General features: G+C 49.2%; 2 protein-coding genes across 2 annotated transcripts in view; one reads left to right on the plus strand and one right to left on the minus strand.

The window, feature by feature from the left end:
• ATG7 (autophagy related 7) overlaps window positions 1–16,162 on the plus strand; it is a 306,857-nt gene extending 290,695 nt beyond the window's left edge. The window contains exon 18 of the mRNA XM_023739112.1: window positions 15,736–16,162. Coding sequence (XP_023594880.1) covers window positions 15,736–15,768 — 33 coding nt within the window. The 3' untranslated portion in view covers window positions 15,769–16,162. The remainder of the gene's footprint in view (window positions 1–15,735) is intronic.
• A 3,367-nt stretch (window positions 16,163–19,529) lies between these two features.
• VGLL4 (vestigial like family member 4) overlaps window positions 19,530–24,143 on the minus strand; it is a 76,054-nt gene continuing 71,440 nt past the window's right edge. Inside the window, exons 4-5 of the mRNA XM_004368333.3 lie at window positions 20,465–20,588; window positions 19,530–19,867 (exon numbers count right to left, since the gene is read on the minus strand). Coding sequence (XP_004368390.1) covers window positions 19,596–19,867; window positions 20,465–20,588 — 396 coding nt within the window. The 3' untranslated portion in view covers window positions 19,530–19,595. The remainder of the gene's footprint in view (window positions 19,868–20,464; window positions 20,589–24,143) is intronic.

The raw sequence follows: 24,143 nt of genomic DNA on the forward strand, positions 1-24,143 counted from the left end.
AGTCAATAAAACACAGGTAAACATCTTTCTGGTATTCTCTGCTTTCAGCCAGGATCCGTCTGACATCAGCAATGATATCCCTGATTCCACGTCCTCTTCTGGCAGTTTCCTGTTTATATACTACTGCAGCCACTTTTGAATGATCTTCAGCAAAATTTTACTTGTGTGTGATATTGTTTGATAATTTCTGCATTCGGTTGGATCACCTTTCTTGGGAATAGGCATAAATATGGATCTCTTCCCGTTGGTTGGCCAGGTAGATGTCTTCCAAATTTCTTGGCATAGAAGAGTGAGCACTTCAGTGCTGCATCCATTTGTTGACACATCTCAATTGATATTCCATCAATTCCTGGAGCCTTGTTTTTTGTTATTGCCTTTAGTACAGGTGGTACTTCTCCCTTCAGTACCATCAATTCCTGATCACATGCTATCTCTTGAAATGGTTGAACGCCGACAAATTCTTTTTGGTATAATGACTCTGGGTATTCCTTCTATCTTCTTTTGATGCCTCCTGCGTCATTTAATATTTTCCCCCATAGAATCCTTCTCTATTGCAACTCAAAGCTTGAATTTTTTCGTCAGTCCTTTCAGCTTGAGAAATGCTGAGCGTGTTCTTCTGTAGTCTGTCTTAGTCTGGAAGCTCAGCTGAAACCTGTCCGCCATGGGTGACCCTGCTGGTATCTGAATACCAGTGGCATAGCTTCCAGCATCACAGCAACACACAAGCCCCCACAGTACGACAAACTGACAGGCACATGGGGGCGACTGGGAATTGTGGCCTAGCCAAATTGATACACACATTTTTTGGGGACACAATCCATGACACTCCACATCCTTGCCAATACTTGGAATTAGCAGCCTTTTTAATTTTAGCCATTTGAGTGGGTATGTAGTGGTATCTCATTATAGTTTTAATTGCATTTCTCTGATAATGGTGGATGTCAAACATCTTTACATGTACTTATTTTCTATATGTATGTCTTCTTTTGTGATATTTCTTTCAAATCTCTTACCTATGTCTTCATTAGGTTATTGTTTATCTTCTTAATATTAAGTGGTAAGAGTTCTTTATATTTTCTGGACATGAATCCTTTATTAGATATATGTATTGCATGTATTTTCTCCATGTCTTTGGCCTTCTTTTTCATTTCCTTAATGTTGTATTTAAGAGAGAAAAAGCTTTCAATTTTGACGAAGTCCAGCTTAGCAATTTTTCTTTTATGCTTTGTGCTTTTGGTGGTGTCCTCAGAAATGTCTACCTACCCCAAAGTCTCAATGATTTTCTTCTAAGGTCTTTTGTAGAAATTTTATAGTATTAGCTTTTACATATAAGTCCATGATCCATTTCAAGTTAATGTTTGTGTGTATGGTGTGAGGTAAGGGTCGAGGTTCTTTTTTCTCCATGTAGATATCTAATTATTTCAGCACCATTTGTTGAAGACTATTCTTTCCCCATGGAATGGACCTGGCACCTTTGTTGAGGGTCGGTTGATCCATATATGTATGAGTCTAATTCTGGACTCTGTTCTTTCCTGCCATTGTCTCAATACCACACTGTCTGATTACTGTACCATCAGTTGCCATCAGGTCAACTCCAACTCATGGTGACCCCACGTGTGTCAGAGTAGAACTGTGCTCCACTGGGTTTTCAATGGCTGATTTTTCAGAAGTGGATCTCCAGACCTTTCTTTCGAGATGCCTCTCTGTGGACTTGAACAACCAACCTTTTGGCTAGCAGCGGAGTGCATTAACCATTTGGTTACTGTAGCTTTATAGAAAGCCAAGGGGTCTGCATCTGTCTAATTACTTGGTCTCTGATGATCAGGCCCAGTGGCAAGGCCCTCAGGACCCCATGCAGGGAAGATGAACCGTTCTTTGCAAATGCTTTCCTAGGATTGACTCATGTCCCTGTCCTGAAATTCCAGGTCACCTGCATTTGCATGATTTAAAGTTTCAAAATGATCTCTTCTTACCAATGAAGTCTATGCATGTTCATATTCCACGTTCACATCACTCCAGAGCTCTGAGCACCCCAGCCTTTCTCCTTTCTCTTCTCCCTCCCTCAGTGTTCACCCCAAAATCCCTTTGAAGGAGAGATCAAAAATGCAAAGTGTCTGCCTTTTTAAAGAGGTACTTTTCAAAAAGTTTTCTAAGGGCCTGAAAATAAGAACTGCATAATGGAAACCATTTTGCAACCTCCAGCATAGCCATTTATCTCAATAACCATTTCATTTAAAATGTGGGCCAAACATATAAATCATATCTTGAAAGAAGGTATGTTGGTGCCACAAAAATTACCCTGTATTCTTACCACCTAATTTAAAAAATGTGTTTTGAAGCTTGGAAGAAAGCAAACAAGCCTGGGGCCTGGCCGCCTTCTCCCACACGTCCCCTTCCTGCAGTGGGTCCTGAAATAAATTCCCGCTCCTCCCATACGAAGGAGAGAAGTGGAAGCACTGAAGAGCACATCCTGTTAGTCATTCACTACTGCTGCTATTTTGAAACCTCGCTCCTTTTAATGTCACTTGGTAATTAGGAGTTGAGAACCCAAAACCAGTCTGCTACTCACCAAACTTTGGACTTGTCTCAACCTCCATCTCAGAACTCAGTCATGCCCTTGTATTTAGGCAGTAAAGCCTCTCACATTAGAGCTTGTGCATATTGGTGCTTATTTAATGACATTCTCAGGAGGAAGGGTGCTAAATGTCGCTGGGCCCCCAGGCCCATTTTCTAGACTAATAAGATGGGGGAGCGGAGACATTTAGCAGCCTGTTGCTGTGGGCTGGGAATTCTGGGGTCTTCCACGTGAAATTCTACTAAGGAATCATGGTTAAAATGGCAGCTTCTCCATCAACAGATGAATGGGTAAGCAACGTGGGATAGCCATACAATGGGATATTACTCAGCCATAAAGAGAAATGAAGTCCTGACACATGCCACAATATGGATGAGCCTTGAAAACATGAGCTGAGTGAAAGAAGTTGAACACAAATGGACAAATATTGTAGGACAAATATTGTATGATCCCACTTGTATGAAATAGGCAGATGCATAGGGGCCAGAGTTTATTAGTGATTTCCAGGGGTGCGAGGGAGGGAGAAAGGGGGAGTCGTTGCTTGGGGGCACTGAGCTTCTGTTAAGGGTGGTGGGATAGTTCGTAAATGGACAGTGGTGATGGTTGCACAACATGATGAACATAATGGAAGTCACTGAATTGTATATGTAAAAATTGTTGAATTGGCCAGTGTTTTGTTGTATATATTTTTACCACAAAAAAAAAGAAAAAAAGGGTGAGGCAGCATCTGCCCCCTTAGCAGGAGGGTTTTTATTTTGCTTCTCAGAACTTCCTGGGAGGTGAAAACAGAAGAAACTCTAGGTGCTGCACACTGGCATCCTTCTGACCCCTCCACAGTGGAGGGCAGCCCGCCCTGCTGCCACTGCTGCCAGCGTAAAGCATTTCCCTTCTCCTCCTTCTCTCCTAATCTTTGGCTGCCCGGCGTTCTTTGTCTAAGTCATCTTTGCCTTTTACCAGTTGTCTAGGCCAGGACTGTTTCTTTCTAGCAAAACTGTAGCCTTGTTCCTAGACCCCCTGGGGCAGTGGGTATGGTGGGCAGTGCACATGGTCCTGAATTGCACCTGGGGAGTGGGATGCTTAAAGGCCGCTGGAAACTACACCCAAAGACTCTAGAGCAGAAGTTGTCCCAAAAGTTCTGGCTGCCCTCTCCCCCGACCCCACCCCCACCCCCACCCTTCAGCGGCCTGGTGTCTTGACCACAGCTGGGTTTGGGATGGGGTCTTAATTCCTCTCCCAAACCTGGTGCTCAGCATCAGGCCAGACTAGACAGAGGTGGTAGGGAGTGCCTAGGGTGCAGGGGAGCACAGGCAGGCAAGCATCTTTCAAAACTGAGGTACCAGGTGTGGTTGTGTAACAAAGCCTGAGTGCGGACCTTGAGCATGGTGGAGGGGGCTCCTTCAGTCTCTCCTGACTGAGGGTGAAGGCATGGTACCTGGGTGAGACGGGTACCTGAGCATCTCCCAGCAGCACGTGAGGAGGCATCTGGGGCCAACATGTGGCTGACTCTCTACCCTCTCTCTGCCCTCTTGTTTGTTCCTTAAGGCCACGCACCTGCTGGCTGGCACAGCAGGCCTAGGCAGTTCACACCGGCCACCCTTAGGGCAGAGGGATCTCGAAGGATCTCGAATCCTTGGGTCTCGTACTGCAGACATGGGCACTGGGGCGTGCAGCCAGTCCGCCCCGTTCTGGACTGACTATGCAGCTCCAGGGCTTGCAGGGCCCCTGTGCCCTGTCCTTTCTCACCACTCTGGGGCCTGCCTTGCCCCATGGGCACTTCAGGGCTTGGCACACAAGGTCAGGGAGGTGGTTTCTCTAGCCCCAGTTCTGAGAGAGTGGGCAGGTTTTTTTCTTTCTTTTCTTTTTTTTTTTTTAACTTTTTTATTGCAGTTAAAAAGGAGCCTGGTGGCACAGTGGTTAAGCCCTTGACTGCAAACCAAAAGGTCAGCAGTTCGAACCCACCAGCCACTCCGTGGGAGAAAGATGTGGCTGTCTTCTTCTGTAAAGATTTACAGCATTGGAAACCCTATGGGGCAGTTCTGCTATGTCCTAGAGAGTTGCTATGAGTCAGAATCGACCCAACGGCTACGAGTTTGGTTTTGGTTTTTATTGTGGTTCAAAAAATTTATATACATCTATAAAATAAAATTTGCCATTTTAACTATTTTTAAGTGTATAATTCAGTGGCTTATGGCATTCTTAAAATATATATAACAAAACATTTGCCATTTTAACCATTTTTAAGGGTACAATTCAGTGACATTATTCACCATTGTGCAGCCATCATCACTGTCTATCTCCAAAACTTTTTCTTCACCCCAAACAGAAACTCAGTATCCCTCATGCATCACTCCCCACTCTGCCCTCCCCCCCGACCTCTGGTACCTCTAATGTACTTTTGTCTCTGTGGATTAGAACAGGGTTAGTTCTGAGCTGGTGCCTCTGGGTGGTACAAACAGTTAACACTCTCGGCTGCTAACTGAAAGATGGGAGGTTTTAGTTCACCCAGAGTTGTCTCAGAAGAAAGGCCTGACGGTCTATTTCCAAAAACTCAGCCATTGAAAACCTTCTGGAGCACAGTTCTGCCCTGACACGCGTGAGGTAGCCATGAGTTGGAGTCGACTCTACGGCAACTGCTTTTTTGGGTTTATTTCCAAGCTGGCTCAGGTCCCCACGGTGTGACGGGGGCTCCAGGCAGGAACCTGGAAACTAGGTAGTCAGGACCTGGGCCCTCCCCAGTGGCACCTCCCCGTGGCTCCTCTCTAGGCACATGTGTTGCATGAGTTGACCAGGGTCTGGCATGGTCACAGTGTACCCCGCAAGGCTCCCCCCACCTAAGAAGGTATCCACAGCTTCTGAGTATAGAGCTCCCTTTCTAACCTGCATGGACCCTGGACTGGGGGCTCATAGAGTCCACCATGGTGCATTCCCTGGGGCCTGGCTTGGCCCAACCAATGGTGGGTGCTCAGGAAGAAATGAGGGTGTCAGAATGGTCTGGAGCCAGGCCCCCCAGAGAAAGACCTCCTGCCCTCTTGCCTCCATGCCATTCCCACCCAGAGATGCCACAGGCACCCCAACCATCGTTCTGGGGCTTGATTTGCTAGAGTCCCCAGCAGATAAGCTGGACTCCGGGATCCTTCCTTTACAGTTTGGTATTAGATATTACATTGACACCAAAGCTTCCCCTTTCTGGGTGGTCAGGGTAGATGCCAAGAGCTGCGGACCGAGAGGGAGCCGGCCCCAGAAAGTCGTGGGGAGGAGCAGGAGGGGAGAGTCTTCTACACCACAGGAGAGCATTTAAGAGCCCTGAGGGGTTCCCAAATTGGTGGATGGGAGGGGGCTGGGGTTGCTGAATCAAGTGAGTGAGAGGGAGCGTGGTGGGAGGTAAGCTTGGAGAGGTCACCAGGCCAGTGCATCGGGCCTAGTGGCCCAGAGAGGAGTTTGGGTTCCAGTCTGCCTACATGCCAGGGAAAACCCTTGAAGGCTATAAAAATGGGGGAAGACCCAATGGGATTGTTTGTGGAGGAAACCAGTCTGGTGCTGTGTGGGGAATGGGTGAAACGGGGTCAAGGAGACCCAAGAAGAACAGGCAGGGGCCATGGATACTCATGGGGGTCCCCATGGATACTCATGGGTGTCCACCAACAGCCCAAGAGGTGGCCATGGAAACCGTCTTGCCTCCCCCTTCTCGAGACGTAGGCTGAGCCCTGCTAGGTGAGAGGTGGGACAGGGGGCTTCTACCGTCTGCCCAGCCTCCCGAACTGCAGCCCCTGCCTCCTGCTCCTCCCTCCTCTCTGCTCTTCCCTCCTCCTGCCAGGCTGCCTCCTCCCCACTTCCTGTCCAGAAACCCAATCTAGGATGTCACAGGATCGTGGTCCCCGTGTGATCTGTCGGCCCAGGCTTCTCCCTGGGTTTCAGGGCTGTGCTTAGTTTCCTGGGAGGGTGCCCACCTGAGGGCTCCTCACCCTGAGCAGCCCTACCTGGTCTGGTTCTCCTGGGGAGATGTTTCTTTCTCGTTAGATGCCTCTGGAATATTTGTGTGTGTGTGTGTGTGTGTGTGTGTGTGTGGTAAAAACATACATAACAAAACATCTGTCAGTTCGACAGTTTTTACAGGTACAGTTCATGACATTGATCACATTCTTCACGTTGTGCAACCATCGTCACCATCTTTCCCTGACCTACCCCACCACCATTAACAGAAACTCAGTGCCCTCTAAGCAATGACTCCCTCTCCACCCTCCCTCCCCTCCCTGGTAACCACTAAGAAGCTCTATACACTTGCCTATTTCGTATAAACCAAAACCAAAAACCAAACCCGTTGCCGTCGAGTCAATTCCGACTCATAGTGACCCTATAGGACAGAGTAGAACTGCAGAATAGAGTTTCCAAGGAGCAGCTGGTGCATTCAAATTGCTGACCTTTTGGTTAGCAGCTGAGCTCTTAACCACTGCGCCACCAGGGCTCCATTTTGTATAAGTGAGATCATACAGTATTTGTCCTTTTGCAACTTACTTCACTCAGCATAATGTTTTCAAGGTGGATTCATGTTGTGGCCTGTATCAGGACTTCATTTCTCTTTATGGCTGAGTAGTATCCATTGTGTGTTATATAGCACATTGTGTTTATCCATTCATCTGTTGATGGACATTTAGGTTGTTTCCACCTTTTGGCTATTATAAGCAGTGCTGCAGTGAACACTGGAGTACAGGTTTCTGTTTGCATTCCTGCCTTCACTTCTTCTGGGTATATACCTAGGACTGGGATTGCTGATCATATGGTAGTTCTATGTTCAGCTTTTTGGGGAACCACCAAACTGTTTCCACAGCAGCTGTACCATTTTAGAATCCCATCAGCAATGGATGAGGATTCCAGTTTTTCTGCTCCTCCTCACCAACGCCTGCTTTTTTCCATCTTTTTTTTTTGAATCATTGCCATGCTTGTGGGGGTGAGATGGTATATCATTGTGGTTTTGATCTGTATCTCCCTAATGGCTAATGCTATTGAGCATCTTTTTATGTGTTTGCTGGCCATTTGAATAGCCTCTTTGATGAAATGCCTGTTCACGTTCTTTGCCCATTCTTTAATTGGCTTATTTGTCTTTTTGTTGTTTGCCCCTGAATCTTGTTTGGAATAATTCTCTGGTTGTTTCCTCTCCTCTCCCTCCTCTGGTCCCAGCAACTGGCACCTGGAAGGGTTCAGTAAGGTCTCCCTGATTACTGGAATCTCCACCCCCCATACAAGAAATAGGGGTTACAGCTTCCCACTGTTTCCCTTAGGTTTGGAGGGAGGTACTGACCACCTGGACAGTGCCTAGTGCTGATTCTGGTATGCAGCAGACACGACCCCATAAATGTTTTTTTTAATGAGTGAGTGCACATGAGTGAATGAATGAATGACTGTTGTGTGATGGTGCCTTCATTCTTTCCCCAAGTGGACTGAAGCCTGGTTAGAAAGTCTGCTGGTGAAGCCTAGTCCAGCATCCTCAGCTGCTGCCCAGCAAATGCCACACCCAGGCTCTCTGTTCTCTCTTCTTACCGCAGGGAGACACACACCAATGAGGTGGCAAACAGGGCCTCTGCAGGCCTGGAGAGGTCTGGATACTTCCATTTCTATCTTAAAAACAAAGAAGTGCCAAAACAGGGTTATAGAAATTGTGGCATCTTTTAAATGTTTACATTTAACAAACGGACACTTGAACACACACACGCACACAATGTAATTGTGCTGTTCACAGAGCAATTACAGTGTCTATAAAAGAGAAACCTTAGTTCATGGTATGCTCCAGGCATTGTGGTCCACCAGTGGGAAACAAGTTTAAAACTGGATGACAAACACTCCATCCAAACTTGTCCCTATCATTTGGAGAGTTGAAGTTAAACCTGGAGGCCTTTGTATGTGTGCGGTCCAGCCGAACATTCTCCCTGGCCCCTTGTGATGGGCCTGATGGAAGGTCCCTTTCTCCTAATTCAGAGTAGCAGCCCCAGCCCAGCAGCCCAGAGACTGGCTGGGAGGAGAGAAGGAGGGAGGGCTCAGGTCAAGCTCTGACCAGGAGGCCAAGCCCACCAGAGCCCCAAGAGCAGCACGACTAATGCCAGGCCTCTCCCTAGTGGAGCCAGCAGCCTGAGCTGCTGGGCAGGGGTCCTGAGGGGTCAGAGGACAGAGATAGGAGACCCCGGGGGTGGGAATAGGTTGGAGGCTGGCCTGGCCTTTCCCAGAACCTGGGTTTACTTGTGGTCCCTGTGTGTGCTGTGGGCCTTTGGGGCCATTATGGGGCATCAGCATAGTAGACAGCAGAGAAGGAATGGCTGGGGTCCAGAAGCAGCCTTCAGAAGGAAGTGTTATTTTAACAATAGAGGGAGTGAGGTGAACTGGACGAAGCTTCTGCTCTAACCCTTCCTTACTAGCTGGGTCTCCTTGACAGGTTATGTAATCCACTCTGAGCCTCAGTTTCCCACTTTGTAAAATGGGGGTGGTCATACCAGTGTCTGGAGGCTGCTGAGAAGATGGAATGTAGGCCTGTCTGAACCAGACCTGTGCTTGACCGCCGGGTCTCCCCATCTGCCCACCCTCCCTGCTGTCCCTCTCAGAGGACAGGGTGTGGTCCTTGGACGACCTTGGTCCCCTGATCAGAAAGGAGGGGAGTGTCTGAGAAACTCACCCCAACACTAAGCTTCTTGCACCTTAGTGGCTCCTCCTTCTCCGTCCAGACAGAGCACTGCCTTTTAGAGGGAATCAAGTCAACAAAGAGGCGAGGGCCAAGGGGGTGTTTCTGCCTGTCAGAGAACCGTGTGTGACTAGGAGGCCAAGAGCTGCTCGGGGGCAACGCTTTGAGGTTTTTCCCAATTTTAGTTTTATGTACTATATTAATTTACATAAATTGTATTTACTGTTAGGATGACACTATACAGACAGTTTTGCTTGCTTTTTAATTTCAACATTAATCATGATCATTCTCTCCTGTTACACAAAATATTCTTTGAAAACATATTTGCAGTTTTTCCCTTTTATGAAATGGAAGGCTCTGACACGCATACTTATAGATGCATCTTTGTCCTCACCTCTTGATGTTTTCTTCAGGATGAAGTCCTGGAAATGAGATCATGAGTTTAGAGAGCGTAAACACTTTCCTCAACTTCTATTGTGAAACCTTTCAAACAGCACAATGAACATCCTATACCTTTTACCAAGTTCCAACAGTTGCTAACATTTTGTCATATTTGGATTCTCTTCTCATATGATCATACGTCTATGAATATATAGATGTATGGGAGTATGAATATATAAATGTAATATATATATTGAGGAGCCCTGGTGGCACAGTGGTTCAGTGCTTGGCTGCTAACCTAAAGGTGGGCAGTTCGAACCCACCAGCCACTCTGCGGGATAAAGATGTGGCACTCTGCTTCCGTAAAACCCTATGGGGCAGTTCTACTCTATTCCTGTATGGTCTCTATGAGTCAGAATCAACTCGATGGCAGTGGGTTTGGGTTTTTTTGGTACATTATCACTATAATGTACAATGAGATTTATTTGCTTTTGTCTATGTTTAATGGTAGGATTTGGCTTTCTTTTCGGTGACAGCTTTTTTGAGATATCAAATCACATACCATAAAATTCACCCATTTAAAGTGTACAATTCAATGATTTTTAACACAGTCGTGCATCACTTCATGTCCACGATATGTTCTGTGAAACATATGTTATGTGATTTGGACCTTGTTTGACACCATGTTATAAGCAAAGCTATATGCTATATACCTTTTGTTTCACCTCCAAATCCATACTTCTCCTTTACTTCTTGCTGCTATCACTAGTGTTGATTTTGCTGCGTTTTGAGGCTGTTATCATTAAAATAAACTTTTTATTTGTAAGTAGGGAAAGTTCAGTACAGTACATACATAAGCCAGAAACATAGGCATTTATTATGAGTATCAAGACGTGTGTTACAGGTTATATAGGTTTATAGGTTACAGGTTATATAGATACTATTGTACACCTGGCAGCACACTTGCTTTGTATACAAGAGACATGAGATACACGTGTTGCATGCAGGAAGCTGTTGCATTCACTACGTCCAGTTATGTCAGCTATGTCCCATTCTCCGATCTGGATTTCTGAACTCTATTATAACTTCATGGGACCGCGGACATGTGGTCAGACATTGCCCAAACAGACATTATGTGGCGCATGACTGAATAGTCATAGAATTATACAACTATCCTCACAGTCAATTTTAGAACATTTTCATCATCTCAGAAAGAAACCCTGTACCCTTTAACTGTCACCCCCAACCCTCCCATCTCCCCAGCCGTAAACCAAAACCAAATCAAACCTGTTGCCGTGGAGTTGATTCTACCCCACGGAGTTTCCAAGGAGCGCCTGGTGGATTCGAACTGCTGACCTTTTGATTAGCAGCCTTGCTCTTAACCACTACACCACCAGGGATTCCTCCCAGCCCTAAGCAACCACTAATCTACTTTCTGTCTCTGTGGATTTGCCTATTCCAAACATTTCATATAAATGGTATCATACAATAGGTGACCTTTTGTCCCTGGCTTCTTTCACTCACCGTTATTTTTTCAAGGATTGTCCATGTTGTAACATGTATCAGAACTTCATTTCTCTTTATGGCTGAATGATATTCCATTATATGGATATACCACATGTTGTTCATCCATTGTCTATTGATGGACATTTGGGTTGTTTTCACCTTTTGGTTATTATGAATAATGCCACTATGAACATTTGTGTACAAGTTTTTGTGTAAACATATGTTTTCCTTTCTCTTGGATATATACCTTAGGAGTAGAATTGCTGGGTCATACGGTAACTCTCTGTTTAACTGTTTGAGGAGTAGGCAGACTGTTTTCCTAAGTGGTTGTACCATTTCACATTTCCACCAGCAGAGTATGAGGGTTCTGATTTCTCTACATTCTCACAAAGGTTTCTTTATCTAGCCAACTACTATATAAGAAGTGGTATCTCATTGTGGTTTTGATTTGCATCCTGCATAAGTTGGGATGGGCATGGATGATTAATGACATTGAGCATCTTTTCATTTGCTTATTGGCTACGTGTATATCTTCTTTGGAGAAATGTCTATTCAGATCCTTTGCCCATTTTTAAATTGAGTTATTTTTCTTTTTGTTACTGAGTTGTGTTCTTTATATATTCTGGATACAACTACCTTATCAGATATATTATTTGCAAATATTTTCTCCCATTCTGTGGGTTATCTTTTTACTTTCTTGATAAAGCTTTTTTTAAAAAAAAATTCCCAACTCATAGTGACTCTTTAGGACAGAGTAGAACTGCCTCATAAGGGTGGATTTGAATTGCCAACTTTCTGGTTAGCAGCCGAGCTCTTAACCACTTCACCACCATGGCTTTAAAGCACCAAAAGTTTTTAATTTTGATGAAGTCCTATTTTTTACCTATTTTTTCTTTGGCTACTTGTGCTTTTGGTGATTTTTTAAAGTGTATTTAATTATTTAACTATGTAAAAGATTTACTTGATTCCAGAGTTAAAAGGTGTCCTCAAAGCAGTCTCACCTCCATCCCCACATCATTTTTTTTTAAAAGTCCATCTTTTGCTAATGATTTGAGGTCAGATTCCCCAGACCTTTATCTTTAAAATACTAAATTTCCATACGTACTTAGACTTTCTTTTCTGGACTCCTTTTGTTCCACTGGAAACCCTGGTGGTATAGTGGTTAAGCATTCGGCTGCTAACCAAAATGTTGGCAGGTCGGCAGTTCAAATCCACCAGCCACTCCTTGGAAACCTTATGGGGCAGTTCTCCTCTGGCCTATAGGGTCGCTATGAGTTGGAATCGACTGGACGGCAGTGAGTTTGGTTTTGTTCCATTAGGCCATCTGTCTATTCTTATGCAAGTGCAACCCTCTTTTAATTATGGAGACTTTAGAGTATGTTTAAATGTGTAGTAGGCAACTCCCCTCATTGCTCTTTTTCAAAAGATTTTCTTAGGTCTTCTTATTTATTTTTTACATGTAAACTTTAGAACCAGCTTGTTTGGCTCCAAAAAAGATACTTGTTGATTTTTTTAGATTGAGATTGTATTAAATTTATATGTTAACTTGGGGAAGGCTGACATCATATGATGTGGAATCATCCTAAAAAGGCAAGGCGTGTTTCCCAATTCATTGCTGTTTACTTTTGTTTCCTAAGTCAACACCCTTGCAGCACTGTTATAACTTTTTTTTAATATAGAGTTTATACATTTCATGTTAGATATACTCCCTAGTAATTTATCTTTTCTGCTGCTCTTATAAATGGGTTCTTTCATTATGTTTTCTAACTGGATGTTGTTTGTATATAGGAATGCTATAGTTTGTGGTGGTGGTGGTGAATTTTATGTCTGTCTTGCCATCTCACTGAATACTCTCAAACTGTTTGCATTCATTCTAGCATTTATTCTCTTGGATTTTCTAGGTGTACTTTCGTATCATCTGCAAAAGGAGATCATTTTCTCTCTTCCTTCGAGTATGAACGTTCTTAAAGCTTCCCAATACACATAGCCAAATTGCTTCTTTTTAAAAACAGCATTTCACCAGACCCTTGCCTGCACTGAGTATTAACATTGTTAAAAATCTTTGCTAATTTAATATACTCTTCATTAACTGAGAGGACGTTTGCTGCACACCTCTTTCTGCCAGGTGTTGTGCGACAGCCCGTCCCGCCCGCTGGAGTCCATATTGCAATAGGAGGCCAGGCTTGGCTTCTTGAGGTTTAAAGTGAGGACTGCTGCTGCCTTCTGAGCCCAGCGGGCACGGACAGGACAGGCTGCCCGAGTGGATAAAGCTGTCTCTGGCCCGGGGAACTTGTTCTGGAAAATCACCGAGCTGTTATGTAAACTCCATTTGCCTGCACCCCCCTTCTGTAGCATCATAATAAGCCCTTCCAGTTATTATGGGCTGTCCTGCTTGACCCCCGCACAGCCCAAGCGGTGCCAGCATCATCAGCGTCCTTACTTTTCAGCAGTTGAAGTGACTGAAGCTCCCAAGGAAAAAGGGGTGCTGAGGGACTGAGACACCGCTTCCCCCAGCTCTTTTACAAATAGATAAAATGGGTCGAGGCTCCTGGAAGGTTCCTGCTTCCCACAAAGCCCACACTGGGCCCAGCCGCCCCAAGGTCCCCCTGTGAACAACCCTGTTGACACAGCCCCTGCCCTGCCCAGCTAGGAGCCCCCGGAGGTCCTCAAGGCCCCGGCCTGCAGGCTCAGCCTCCTTCTCCTCCGTCCTGGCCTGGTGGGCTTGTTGTTCAGCCCCCCAGCCACGGCACCGCCTCCTGCTCACAGGCCTTTCCCACCACTGTGCTTTCGCTCTGAGGTGTACCAGCTGTGTAGTCTTGTTCAGCTCGCCTTACCTCTCGGGGTGTTTCCGTCTCTGCCTCGCAGGTTGTGGTGAGAAGTGAGCGGGGGTCCCTGTGCTGCGTCTGCACACTGGGTGGCATCGGGGAGGGGCACCATAAATGTATGGGTATTGAATGACAGCGGGAAAGAAGGGGTGAATTCCACCGTGAACCCGCTAGCTGGTCAGTTCCCTGACTCAGACAGAACTGAAGACCATCTGGCCCAAACAGAAAACCAAACCCGCTCTTGTCCAGTCAACTCCAACTCATGGCAACCCCATTTGTTATAGAGTAGAACTGCTCCATAGGGTTTTCTAGGCTGGAATCTTTACAGAAGCAGAATGTCAGGCCTGTCTTCTGCGATGCCACTGGGTGGGTTCAAACTGCCCATCTTTGGGTTAGTAGCCGATTGCAAAAGGATTGCAAATATTTGTGCCAACCAGGGACCTATCCATCAGTCCCAGGGTTCCTAATGCAGTCTTTGTTAGAAATTCAGCTGACCCCCACTCCTGGAGCTGTGTGGGGGCTGGGCCCAGAGCAGGGGCAGGGCCTGCTGGTCAGATGGGGTCCTGGACCCAGACCGGGCTCTTGCACACCAGTCACTGCTCCCGGGGCATCTGGATGTTTGTTTGTGATCCTATCCTAATTCCCTCGGATATAGGTCTGTGTGGAAATGGGGGAGTGGTGTGAGGAGGGGCACCACCACCCCTCCCCCGAGGCCCAGGCAGCTCGGTCCGAGGAGAGAGGAAATTTCCTTCTATCTGTATTTATTTTCCATGTCCTTGACTTTGAAAGCCAAGCTGGTGTTGATATTTACCTTGGCCGGGCCACCACACCTCCCCGCCAGCCTCGTGTAAACACGCTGTTCCTTCTCTCAGTGCTGCTAGTGTCTAGGTGGCCTGTTGCAACCAATTCTAGGAGTTTTGAAAATCTGAAGGCGTATGTTCAGGGGCCGCCTCTCCAAGGACCAGCCGTGCTGGCCTCAGGACCCCTCCCTGGCAGATTTCATGCTGATGGTGGTGGGCAAAAGGCTGAGGCTATGGAGGACTGGGGGGAGAAAGGGAGGGGGGGTGCTGGGGAGCTGTCCCACATTCTCTCCTTCCCTCTTCACAGCAAGCAGGGGTGGCCTGGTCCCCCCATACTCACATCCCCAGAGTCAGGGTCTCCCCAGGGACACACAGTGAGGGACAGAGGCAGGAACGGGCTGCCCCAGGCACCTCTGGGCAGTGGGGAGAGGCTTACTCTTCGGGGAAGGCCACTCTTTAGTGCGCGCCCAGGAGTGGCGTCTTTAGTAGGGTTGGCAACATGAGAGTGGACGGTGGACAGCTGCCGGGAGGTCAGGAGCGTCCTGTGGTGGGAAGTGTGTGGGGCGGCAGGCTGGGGCTGCCACTCAGCAAGGACCCGCCCACGGGCACCACCAGTCCCTGCCTTCACCAAGAGCTAGAAAAACAATGGTAAGCAGGGGCTGGTGAGCTAGGGCCAGCCTCTCTGAGGCGGCAGTGAGGCTCCAACCCCAGCTCCCCCACTGATGGGCTCACTTACAGGGGAGGCCGTGGGCCATGACTGAACCTCTCTGAGGTCTGGTTTCATTTTATAAGAATTGGGGGGTGGAGGTCCATCCCCTAGTCACCAGAAAGCGTGAGGGCGGGTGAAACCAGTGTGGACGGCATACAGCGGGTCATTCTCAAATGGGAGTCATCACTCCTCTTAACTGCAGAGTTTTCATCCCAGTGTCAGCAGTGCCCCGGGCACCTGAACCACTCTCTCACCGCCTCCCCTTCTCCATGCAGATCTGGGACATGAGTGACGACGAGACTGTCTGAACGGCCAGGCCGCTGCGCGTCTGCCGACTCCTCCGCACAGAGCAGGAGACCCAGACCCTGGGCCCGGTGATTCTGGGCCCTGGGCCCGCCGCCTGCCCCCTCCTCTCTGCCCTGAGGACTGGCCCACCCTCAGCTGTCCAGGAGCTTCCGTGTCCTCGTTTCTCATGACTCTCCATCCCACCACTTCTGAGCTAAATAATAACCTCCGTGTTGGCATTGCCATTGCTCTGGGAATTGATCCCCCTCCATGAGCACGTCTTTTTTTCTCGGTTGTGACAAGTGTTTGATATCAAGCTCCTGGGGGTCCTCCCGTCGTGGCCCCGAGGAGTGGGTTGGGACATGGAGGAGCTGGCCCAACACAGACCAGAGGAGCCCCGAGAAAGCAGCTCCTTCCTGGGGCAATGGGGGAGGCAGTGCCATGCGCTCGGATGCACTGCGGGCCCACTGGAGGGCTCTCTGCCCATGCTGTGCCTCACCCCTCACCTCTGGGGCACTGGGCTGGTGAGGGGAGGGTTCCCGTGAGCCCTTTCTGTCAGCCTGTCCCTGGGGGAGAGGCAGAGAGCTGAGCGGTGCACAGAAGGGCCCATGCTCCTCCCACAGAGCCCACATCTCCATCAAGGACAGTGTTCACCCGGCCAGCTCTTCCCAACCCCACTGCCCTCAACTGTGGGCCACCCAGACCTCCCTGCCAGGAGAGGGAGGGCAGTTTCTGCTTCTGCCTTGTGCTGGTGGAGGAGCCCAGGAGCAGTTCTCTGGGATGATCCTGGCAGCTGTCTGAGGTTCCCCTCCCTGTCCCCATGGGCACTCAAGTCCCACAGAAGGCCCGCGACTCCACACCAGAGCTCTCCTTTCCACTGTGGAAGGTGGGCTGCCTTGCTCCCTCACCGAGGGTCCCTCCACAGAGGTGGGCCTGGGGTCTGCACTGTGTATAACTGTATGTCTGCCTTGTAGCTGGGCATCCACCAGCGGTGAGGGGGTGTGGAAGCCCAGGAGAGGGCACGCTCGGCGGACACCCTGCACGAGGAGAAGGCGTCCTGTCTTTGGGACAGCGCAGGAGTCAGCACTGTCTTATACTTACTTACAGCTTCATCATTTTGTTACAGGCCTAGAACCAAAGTCAAAATCGAGTCGGGCTGACTCTTAAATAGGATTTCTGCCAGTTAGATTTAAAATGATGCTGCTCTGAAAATAAATAGAAAGTCAAAGTCAAAGTGACAGTTCTTCAGCTATGGGAGCGTCAGGAGGGGCGCCACCTTGGGTGCTGAGCCACTGAGCCCCCCCTCCCCAAAGGCGATGGCCCCTGGGGCTCCCTGCAGACCCCCCCTCGTGACTAAAAGACACACACAAGGGTGTGGTTTAAGAGCACTTTATTATTGTTCTTAAGGCTACTTTTAAGTACAAAAAAAAGATGGCCTGCCAAACCTTTTTTTTTCTTCTTCCAGGAAAAACAGGCCACAGAGAATGTATATTACAGATTTACAAACGCGGAGAGAACGGCCGGACACACTGCAGATGGTGGCCTCCGCGCGGCACTGCGCTCGCTCTTGGGTGGTGAATGGGTTTCTTCCCCCGAAAGGTTGGGTTTTCTGCTCCCCTCCAGGGCGCTGCCTATCCCAGATAGGTCGGCGCCCCAAGCCCCGTCCTCCCCGCAGAGTGACCCTCTGCGTGCAGACAGAGGTGCCCAGCCGCTCCGCAGAGCCCGTCGGCAGTGGTGGTGTTTTCCTGTGACGACGCTCAGTAGCCTGTAGCAATAACAAACTAGTGGCTATTAATGCAGATGCAGTGTTCTCATAGAATAACTGTGTGCCTGCACTTTTACAGACAAATCTACGACAAAAAAAGATCAACTTTTTTTTTTTCCAAACGAACAAAAAAAAAAAAAAAGAATGATTACAACAGGAAAGGGAAAAATTAAATAGCTACATATCATTAACAAATTAATTGTTCTTCAAAAAATACCTACAAATTTCTCTGTACATTCTTTACGCACAGCGTAATGATGGTCTTGAAGTCACCTAAATAAAAAAAAGTGTTCTCAACAATTTTCTCCTACAGAAACTAGGGGCCTGGATGCCAAAGCTTGGAAGCCCAGTAAAATGGGAGTGAAATGTGTGCAGGGCAAGAAGAGAGGGGCTTTATGTTGCTTTGTGAGAAGACCCGCAGCTGCCCCTCCAACTGCACCGAGGGCCGGTCCTCCAGTCCTTCCACCCGGGGCCAATTTTCAAAATGAAAACAATTTCCCCGCATGCTGAAAACCAGCCTCAGGGGCCACTATGTCCATCAAGCGTCACAGGTGGTCGTGCCGCCTGGCCCTGGACAGGTGACATACGTAAGCCCCCTAGTGGGCGAGGCAGGAATGTGGAGTCTGGAGAGGCAGGGGAACAAGTGTTCACTGAACAGAAAGACGAGAAGCTGGGACATCCACAGCTGTGTCTGTCGTGTTTTCTTCTTCACCTAACTTCTAGTTAGTAGCTATTAACGTAGCAAATGATAATAAATGCAGGAATAACTGTATAAGTCAGGAATGTATACTGCCTTGGCCCCAGCTTACAAGGAAGGGTACAAAATACCATATCACAGATTGTCAGCAATCTGCTGGTCAGCCAAGAGAGTGCGCAGAGGGAACAGTTTCTGCACCTGGGAGAGCTGGAAGACACAAACCCCAACCCCCCTGGGAGCTTTGTAACAAGCAGACAGGGACCCAAAAATAAATGACAACGTCAGCCCGCAGCCAAAACTCCAGCGTCCTCCGCGTCGGCTGACCAACCACTGAACGACTCACCTCCAGGGCCCGCCAGCAGCCGGCTGTCCCCGGCACAACTTGTGAGTAAAGTGAATATCAAATACAAATCTTAGAGTACAACTGTACCAGCAGTAAGTATACCTAGGACTGTAACTGACAAAAATAAACTAGTTCTGGAAAGAAGCTATTAAGGATTAAGTTTTTTTTGTTTGTTTGTTTACTGTCTATACATTAATAGAAACCAGCTATTTTTCTCCATTAAAACATGCAATCAATGTTGAAAGCACTATGGAATCCTCCCACCTCAGCGCTAGCCTAACAAACTGCAGTGTTTAGGAAAGGTAAAAATGCCCGTGATTGGTAGAGTCTGCAGTCCAGTTGCAAGCACCTGAAATCTAGAGAGAAAGACCTATAACCTGTATGAGACTTCCCCTTCCAAAGCTGTTTTGTCTAAATTAAAAAACAAACAGAAACACACAAATGGTCAGAAACGTCATCCTTGAACCCTTTGTTTTCAGCAGTTTGCCCTCCGAGTACTAGCATCTCAGGTAAAGTTGTCAGGCACGCAACTTTAACCTCCTCCAATAGTGCAAATCAGACACGACGGTTCTCTTCAAGTATACACACGCGCACGCACGCGCACTGGACAGAAAACTCGATGGAAGCTACACAGCACCCCAGTCTCGAGAAGCAAGTTAACAAGCACAGAGCATCGGGTCACCAGCGGTCGTCACGGCAGTGACTGAGAAAGCGCGCGTGTGGAGTCGGCCCCTGCCAGGGCTGGAAGACCTGCATCAGAGGTTTCTTTGGTAACTGAGGCAGGAAGTAAGGACGCTACATCAGACAGATGTTCCGCACGCCGTTCCTGCTGTCGTGTGTGAGGGCACCCTTGTACAAAGACCAAGCAAGTACAAAAACAGAGCAGAACGAAAACCCCGACGACATGGTTTTTGCGAATAAACCATCCCACCCCCGCCCACCCCACCCCCCACCCCCCCATGACATTTTCCGTTGTTTGAAGCACGACTGTTCAAAGCTCAGGCAAACCATGCAGATCCGCGTCGTGTTCAAGGGCACGTCCTGCTCATGAGACCACGGAGGGGGAGTGGCTGTGGTTGACCATGTGGGCGGAGGGGCTGGCAGGCTGGCCCCTCCGCGAGGCTGACTCCGGGCTGCTGGAGGCACCATCCTTGGCCGCTTTGATCTGAAGCCACGTGTCACCAAGGGCTTTGGCAAAGTGGTCATCCACAGAGCCTGTGATGGACACCGAGTTGGGGGCTGGCTCGGGTTCCTTGTAGTTCTTGCCCAGGCTCCTGCGGAAATGCTCCTCCACCACGGGGTCACAGGTGGTGGTCGCTGGAGGGAGAGCAGGAGAGAGTGGTCAGGGCCTGAGCAGGACCAATGGCGTCGGGCTCACCATCAGCCCCTCCCACGGAGAAGCCCACAGGGCCACCACCTCAGCCAGTGGGCAACCTTCAGCAACGAGACGGTACGGTCTTGGTGGGCAGGAACCAGATGGGTGATGGGCAGAGTGGGCTTTGTGGATGGGGACGGCCTCCTCGCCACCTTGGTGGGGCACTCAGGCAAAGGGACTTCACTGATGCAAAGTGGGGACACACCTACCACACTGGGCTGAGGTAAGAACTCAAGAGAATTCTGCGTTAAACAGTTTAAAAAAAAAAAAAGTACTATTTTCCCTCCAACTAGAGTATGAGACTGAGGACAATCTGCTGCTTACCCTGTCCCACCATGCACAATGTTGGGCACATATGTGCTTAAAAAACAAAAACAAAAAAACAAGACTCTCTTCAACCTCAATGATGAATAAGCTCCAGGGCTAGTTAATCAAATCTGCAGCGTGGTGTGGAAAGGATTCCGAGATCCACTTCCCATTACAGCCACCAGGGAAGCATGGCGAGCCACCTCTCCCTGCCTGCCCACGAAGGCACTTACTGCTCAGGGGCCTCCTGTAGTTGGTGGGCAGGGAGGCCACGCAGCCACTGTGCGCGATGGGGCAGTGGGAGAGGTTGCAGTTGCGGTTGCTGGCAGAGGCGCACGTGATCACGGAAGGCCGGTTCTGGGGAGAGAAGGCAAGCGTGGCTGGCGTTAGACGGGCAGCGTCACTGGCCATCCCAGCACCCCCATCACTGGGTTGAATGACTGTGTCATGAGGCCTCTCCCGGAGCCCTGCCTGGCCAAAGGCAAATCCAAGTCGAGCCTGCCCACCGACTCCAAAACGAGTTGAGTTGCTAAATGATCTGGAACCCAGAGCAAGCCCTGGCTCCGCATGTGCGCACTGCAGGACTCCCTGTAAGGTGATGCCCCATCCACTCCCATCTGCCCTTTCTCTGCATAGTGACCCCTGGTCATGGCCCTCTGGATCAGAGAGGGACAAGCAGCAAAGGCCACGCTGTTCAGAGTCAGTCTCTCGTTCTCAAACGTGGAACTGAAGCAAACACTGGGAGTTTAGAACCAAGCTGTGTAAATGGCAGTGGGTTACAGAAAGGCCCACGAGCCTACTTATTAAGGTCCCTGGAGCCACCCTGGTCCTGCCCTTCCAACATACTCGCTTTTTTGTGTAGCCAAAACCAGCCCAAGTTGGTTTCTTTTGTGACCATGCAAATTGTGATGGAGACAGAGATGTGTGAAATATCTAAGTGTATAAATCCCATACATAACCCCCCCATCCAATCTGCTCTCTTTCCCCCATAGCACCCCCACTTGTCTGCCTAGCGAGCTCCACGCACCCTTTGAAATCCTGTGCAGGTGTCCTGTGCAGATGTCCCCTCTGAGAAGCCATGTATGACCACCACCACCTTCTTCCCTTGCCCCGTCTCCACCCACACCAAGGTTCAGCAGGTCAGTCCATCCTTCCAGGTGCCCAGAGACAAGAAGCATCTGGCTGCTCTGGGCCAGAAAATGTCTATGAACAAAACTGAACTTCCTCCTCAGGTTCCAGCAAAGGGATCTCCTGTCTCCACCAGGATAAGATGGAGGCCCACGTGGGCTGGATTCCAAGACAACTAGTGAGGAACAGGGCACTGGTTGGAGCAGATCCACCAGGGGAGACAGGGCTGGTCCTCAGCCCTCTCCTTGGCAGAGCGAGGCCAGCAGCCTCGAAAGATACAAAGGCTGCACATCAATCCTTCCTGTGACGGGAGATGAAGAGGGAGAACAAAAGCTATTCTGTGATAAAAATCTGCCTCCACAAGAATCACGACAGGCTGGCCCTAGGGGCCAACAGATGAACTGGGACGAACCATAAGGGCCTGCATTTGCATCTAACATGTTACACACATCCAAGAGGGGGGCGGGGGAACATGTGGCTTAGCAACGAAGGGTTGTTATTAGCTGCCATCGAGTCAGCCCCCGACTCATGGTAACTCCATGTACAATGGGATCAGATCGTCATGATCCATACGGTTTTCATTGGCTGGTTTTTTGGAAGTAGATCGCCAGGCCTTTCTTCCTAGTCCGTCTTAGTCTGGAAGCTCCCCTGAAATTCATTCAGCATCACAGCAACATGCAAGCCTCTACTGACAGACAGGTGACGGATGGCTGTGCATGCGGTGCCCTGGCCAGGAATCAAACCCCAGTCTCCCAAATGGAAGGTGAGAATTCTACCACTGAGCCACCACTGATCAGGGGTTTTGTTAAAGGCTCAACAAGTCATCAGTGGGGATGGAGCCACCAAGAGTCTGTATGATCCTTCCTGGTGTGAGCAAAAACAACTGTGGAGAGAGCATGGGCTTGGATGTCAGCTCTCCGCTCGTTAGGTGGGAGCATGGGCGAAGGCACTAAGTTTCCATTTCTTCATGTGTGAATCATTACAGCACCTGAAAGGGGTTGGTGGACTGACTGGGAGGAGTGTGAGGAGCCTGGTCCATGGTGTGTGTAAGAGTCCTGCTTTTCACGCCACACCAAAGGACAGGTGCAGTTTGGAGCACCACCTTTTGAAGAGTCGGTTCTACCCATGAGCCATGCTCTCCCCTACCCGCCTCTCTGAGGGAAGGACCCTCCACTCACGCGGTGGGGCTGAGGCAGCCATGTTCATAAAGCATGATCATGCCCCCTTGGCCACAGCTGCCTGGGCGAGGGTGGAAACCTGACCCAGGCTTGGCCAGTCAACCCTTGAGCCAACTCGGTAAGAGACTAGACCTTGGGCTGGTCTGAGCAGATCTCAGGAGCTGTGGGACAGCCAGCTGTCCATAAGGCTTGCGCGGCGGAGACCTAGACCAGCAAGGAGCCAAGGAAGGAAGAAGGAACGTCCTGCCTTCTCTCCAGCGCGCCAAGCAAGGCCGCCCTTCCTTCCACAGCCTGGTTGCACCCATGACCTGGTTCTGGGAGACGCCCAGGGTCCTCCCAGCAAACTCCCTTCCTTTTGTGCTTGAGCTCACTCAAGCTGGTTTCTGTTCCTTGCAACCAGAGTCCTGATCGACACAGATATCACCAAGTGGGAATGTGTTTGAAAGGGGGGAATCAGGGAAGATGAAGAAATCTAGTTTCACAGAATATATTTACATGCCCAAAGATGGAAAGGCCACTTCAGGAGAGAATGTGTCTGTAGGGGGTGGCAGGGCAGGACAATGGAGTAAAGAGTCTAACATCACACTGAGTATTAGGCAATCTTTAGGACACCTGGCCTGGGATGAAGGGAAGTGCTCTCAGTTAGAGACCTACAGCTGTGCAGATGTTGAGTGCTTTGGGGCACCCTCTCCCCTTCCTCCCTACCCAGGCTGGGAGGGGCTGGCTGAGTGCCCCTAAGATGCTCAAAACCACCCCATCTTATGAGCTAGGGCTTCTGCATCTGCCCCTAACTTTGTGGCTGAGTGCAAGCTGGGAGTCTGCTCCACACACCCACCTAAAACCGACCTCACCGAAAGGCAGAGATGGGGAGACATCCGAGGGGCCAAACACCCCTCCCCCAACACCCCTATTGTCTACCGAGAAAACCCAAACCCCTTGCCCTCGAGTAGATTCCAACTCATAGCAACCCTATAGGACAGAGTAGAACTGCCCCATAGGGTTTCCAAGGAGCGCCTGGTGGATTCGAACTGCCAGCCTTTTGGTTAGCAGCGGCAGCGCTTAACCACTGCGCCACCAGAGTTTCCCATTATTGTCTAGGTGGGGAAAATGAAGGCCAGGGATAAATGCCCCCAGGGGAGTGGCGGGGCCAGGGTGAGAATCCAACTCCCTCACCGTTCATTCAGGCCTTGCAACCCCTCTGGGTGCACCACCCCAGCAGCCCTAGGGAAGCAGTGCCAATATGCAAACTCCCCAGGCGCTCATCTGCCTTGGGTTTTCATACTGAATCTGAACCTGTCTCTCCTCTTTCGCTGCTGCCCTCAAGGCCACCTTTTGGTATCTTTTGTAGCTTTCTTCAGAACATTCTATATCTACACAGCTGCCATCACAAAAATACAGGGTGGGGTGGCACTTTCTGCAGCCCCCTGGTTGTGCCTCTCTGGGAATGTTCCTGTTCCAGTTCCCAGAGATCTGAGTCACATTTTCAGCCACGCAGAGGAAGGCATCTGCTGTGTGCCCTGCTGGCAGAGCTCTGTGCTCTCAGAGCCCCTCCCCATCGCCACTTCCCATGGCGGGGGGGGAGGCAGGAGGGGCGGGACAGGGCCGC

This window comes from Trichechus manatus, unplaced genomic scaffold, assembly GCF_000243295.1.
Source record: "Trichechus manatus latirostris isolate Lorelei unplaced genomic scaffold, TriManLat1.0 scaffold00001, whole genome shotgun sequence".
NCBI classification, from domain to species: Eukaryota; Metazoa; Chordata; class Mammalia; order Sirenia; family Trichechidae; genus Trichechus; species Trichechus manatus.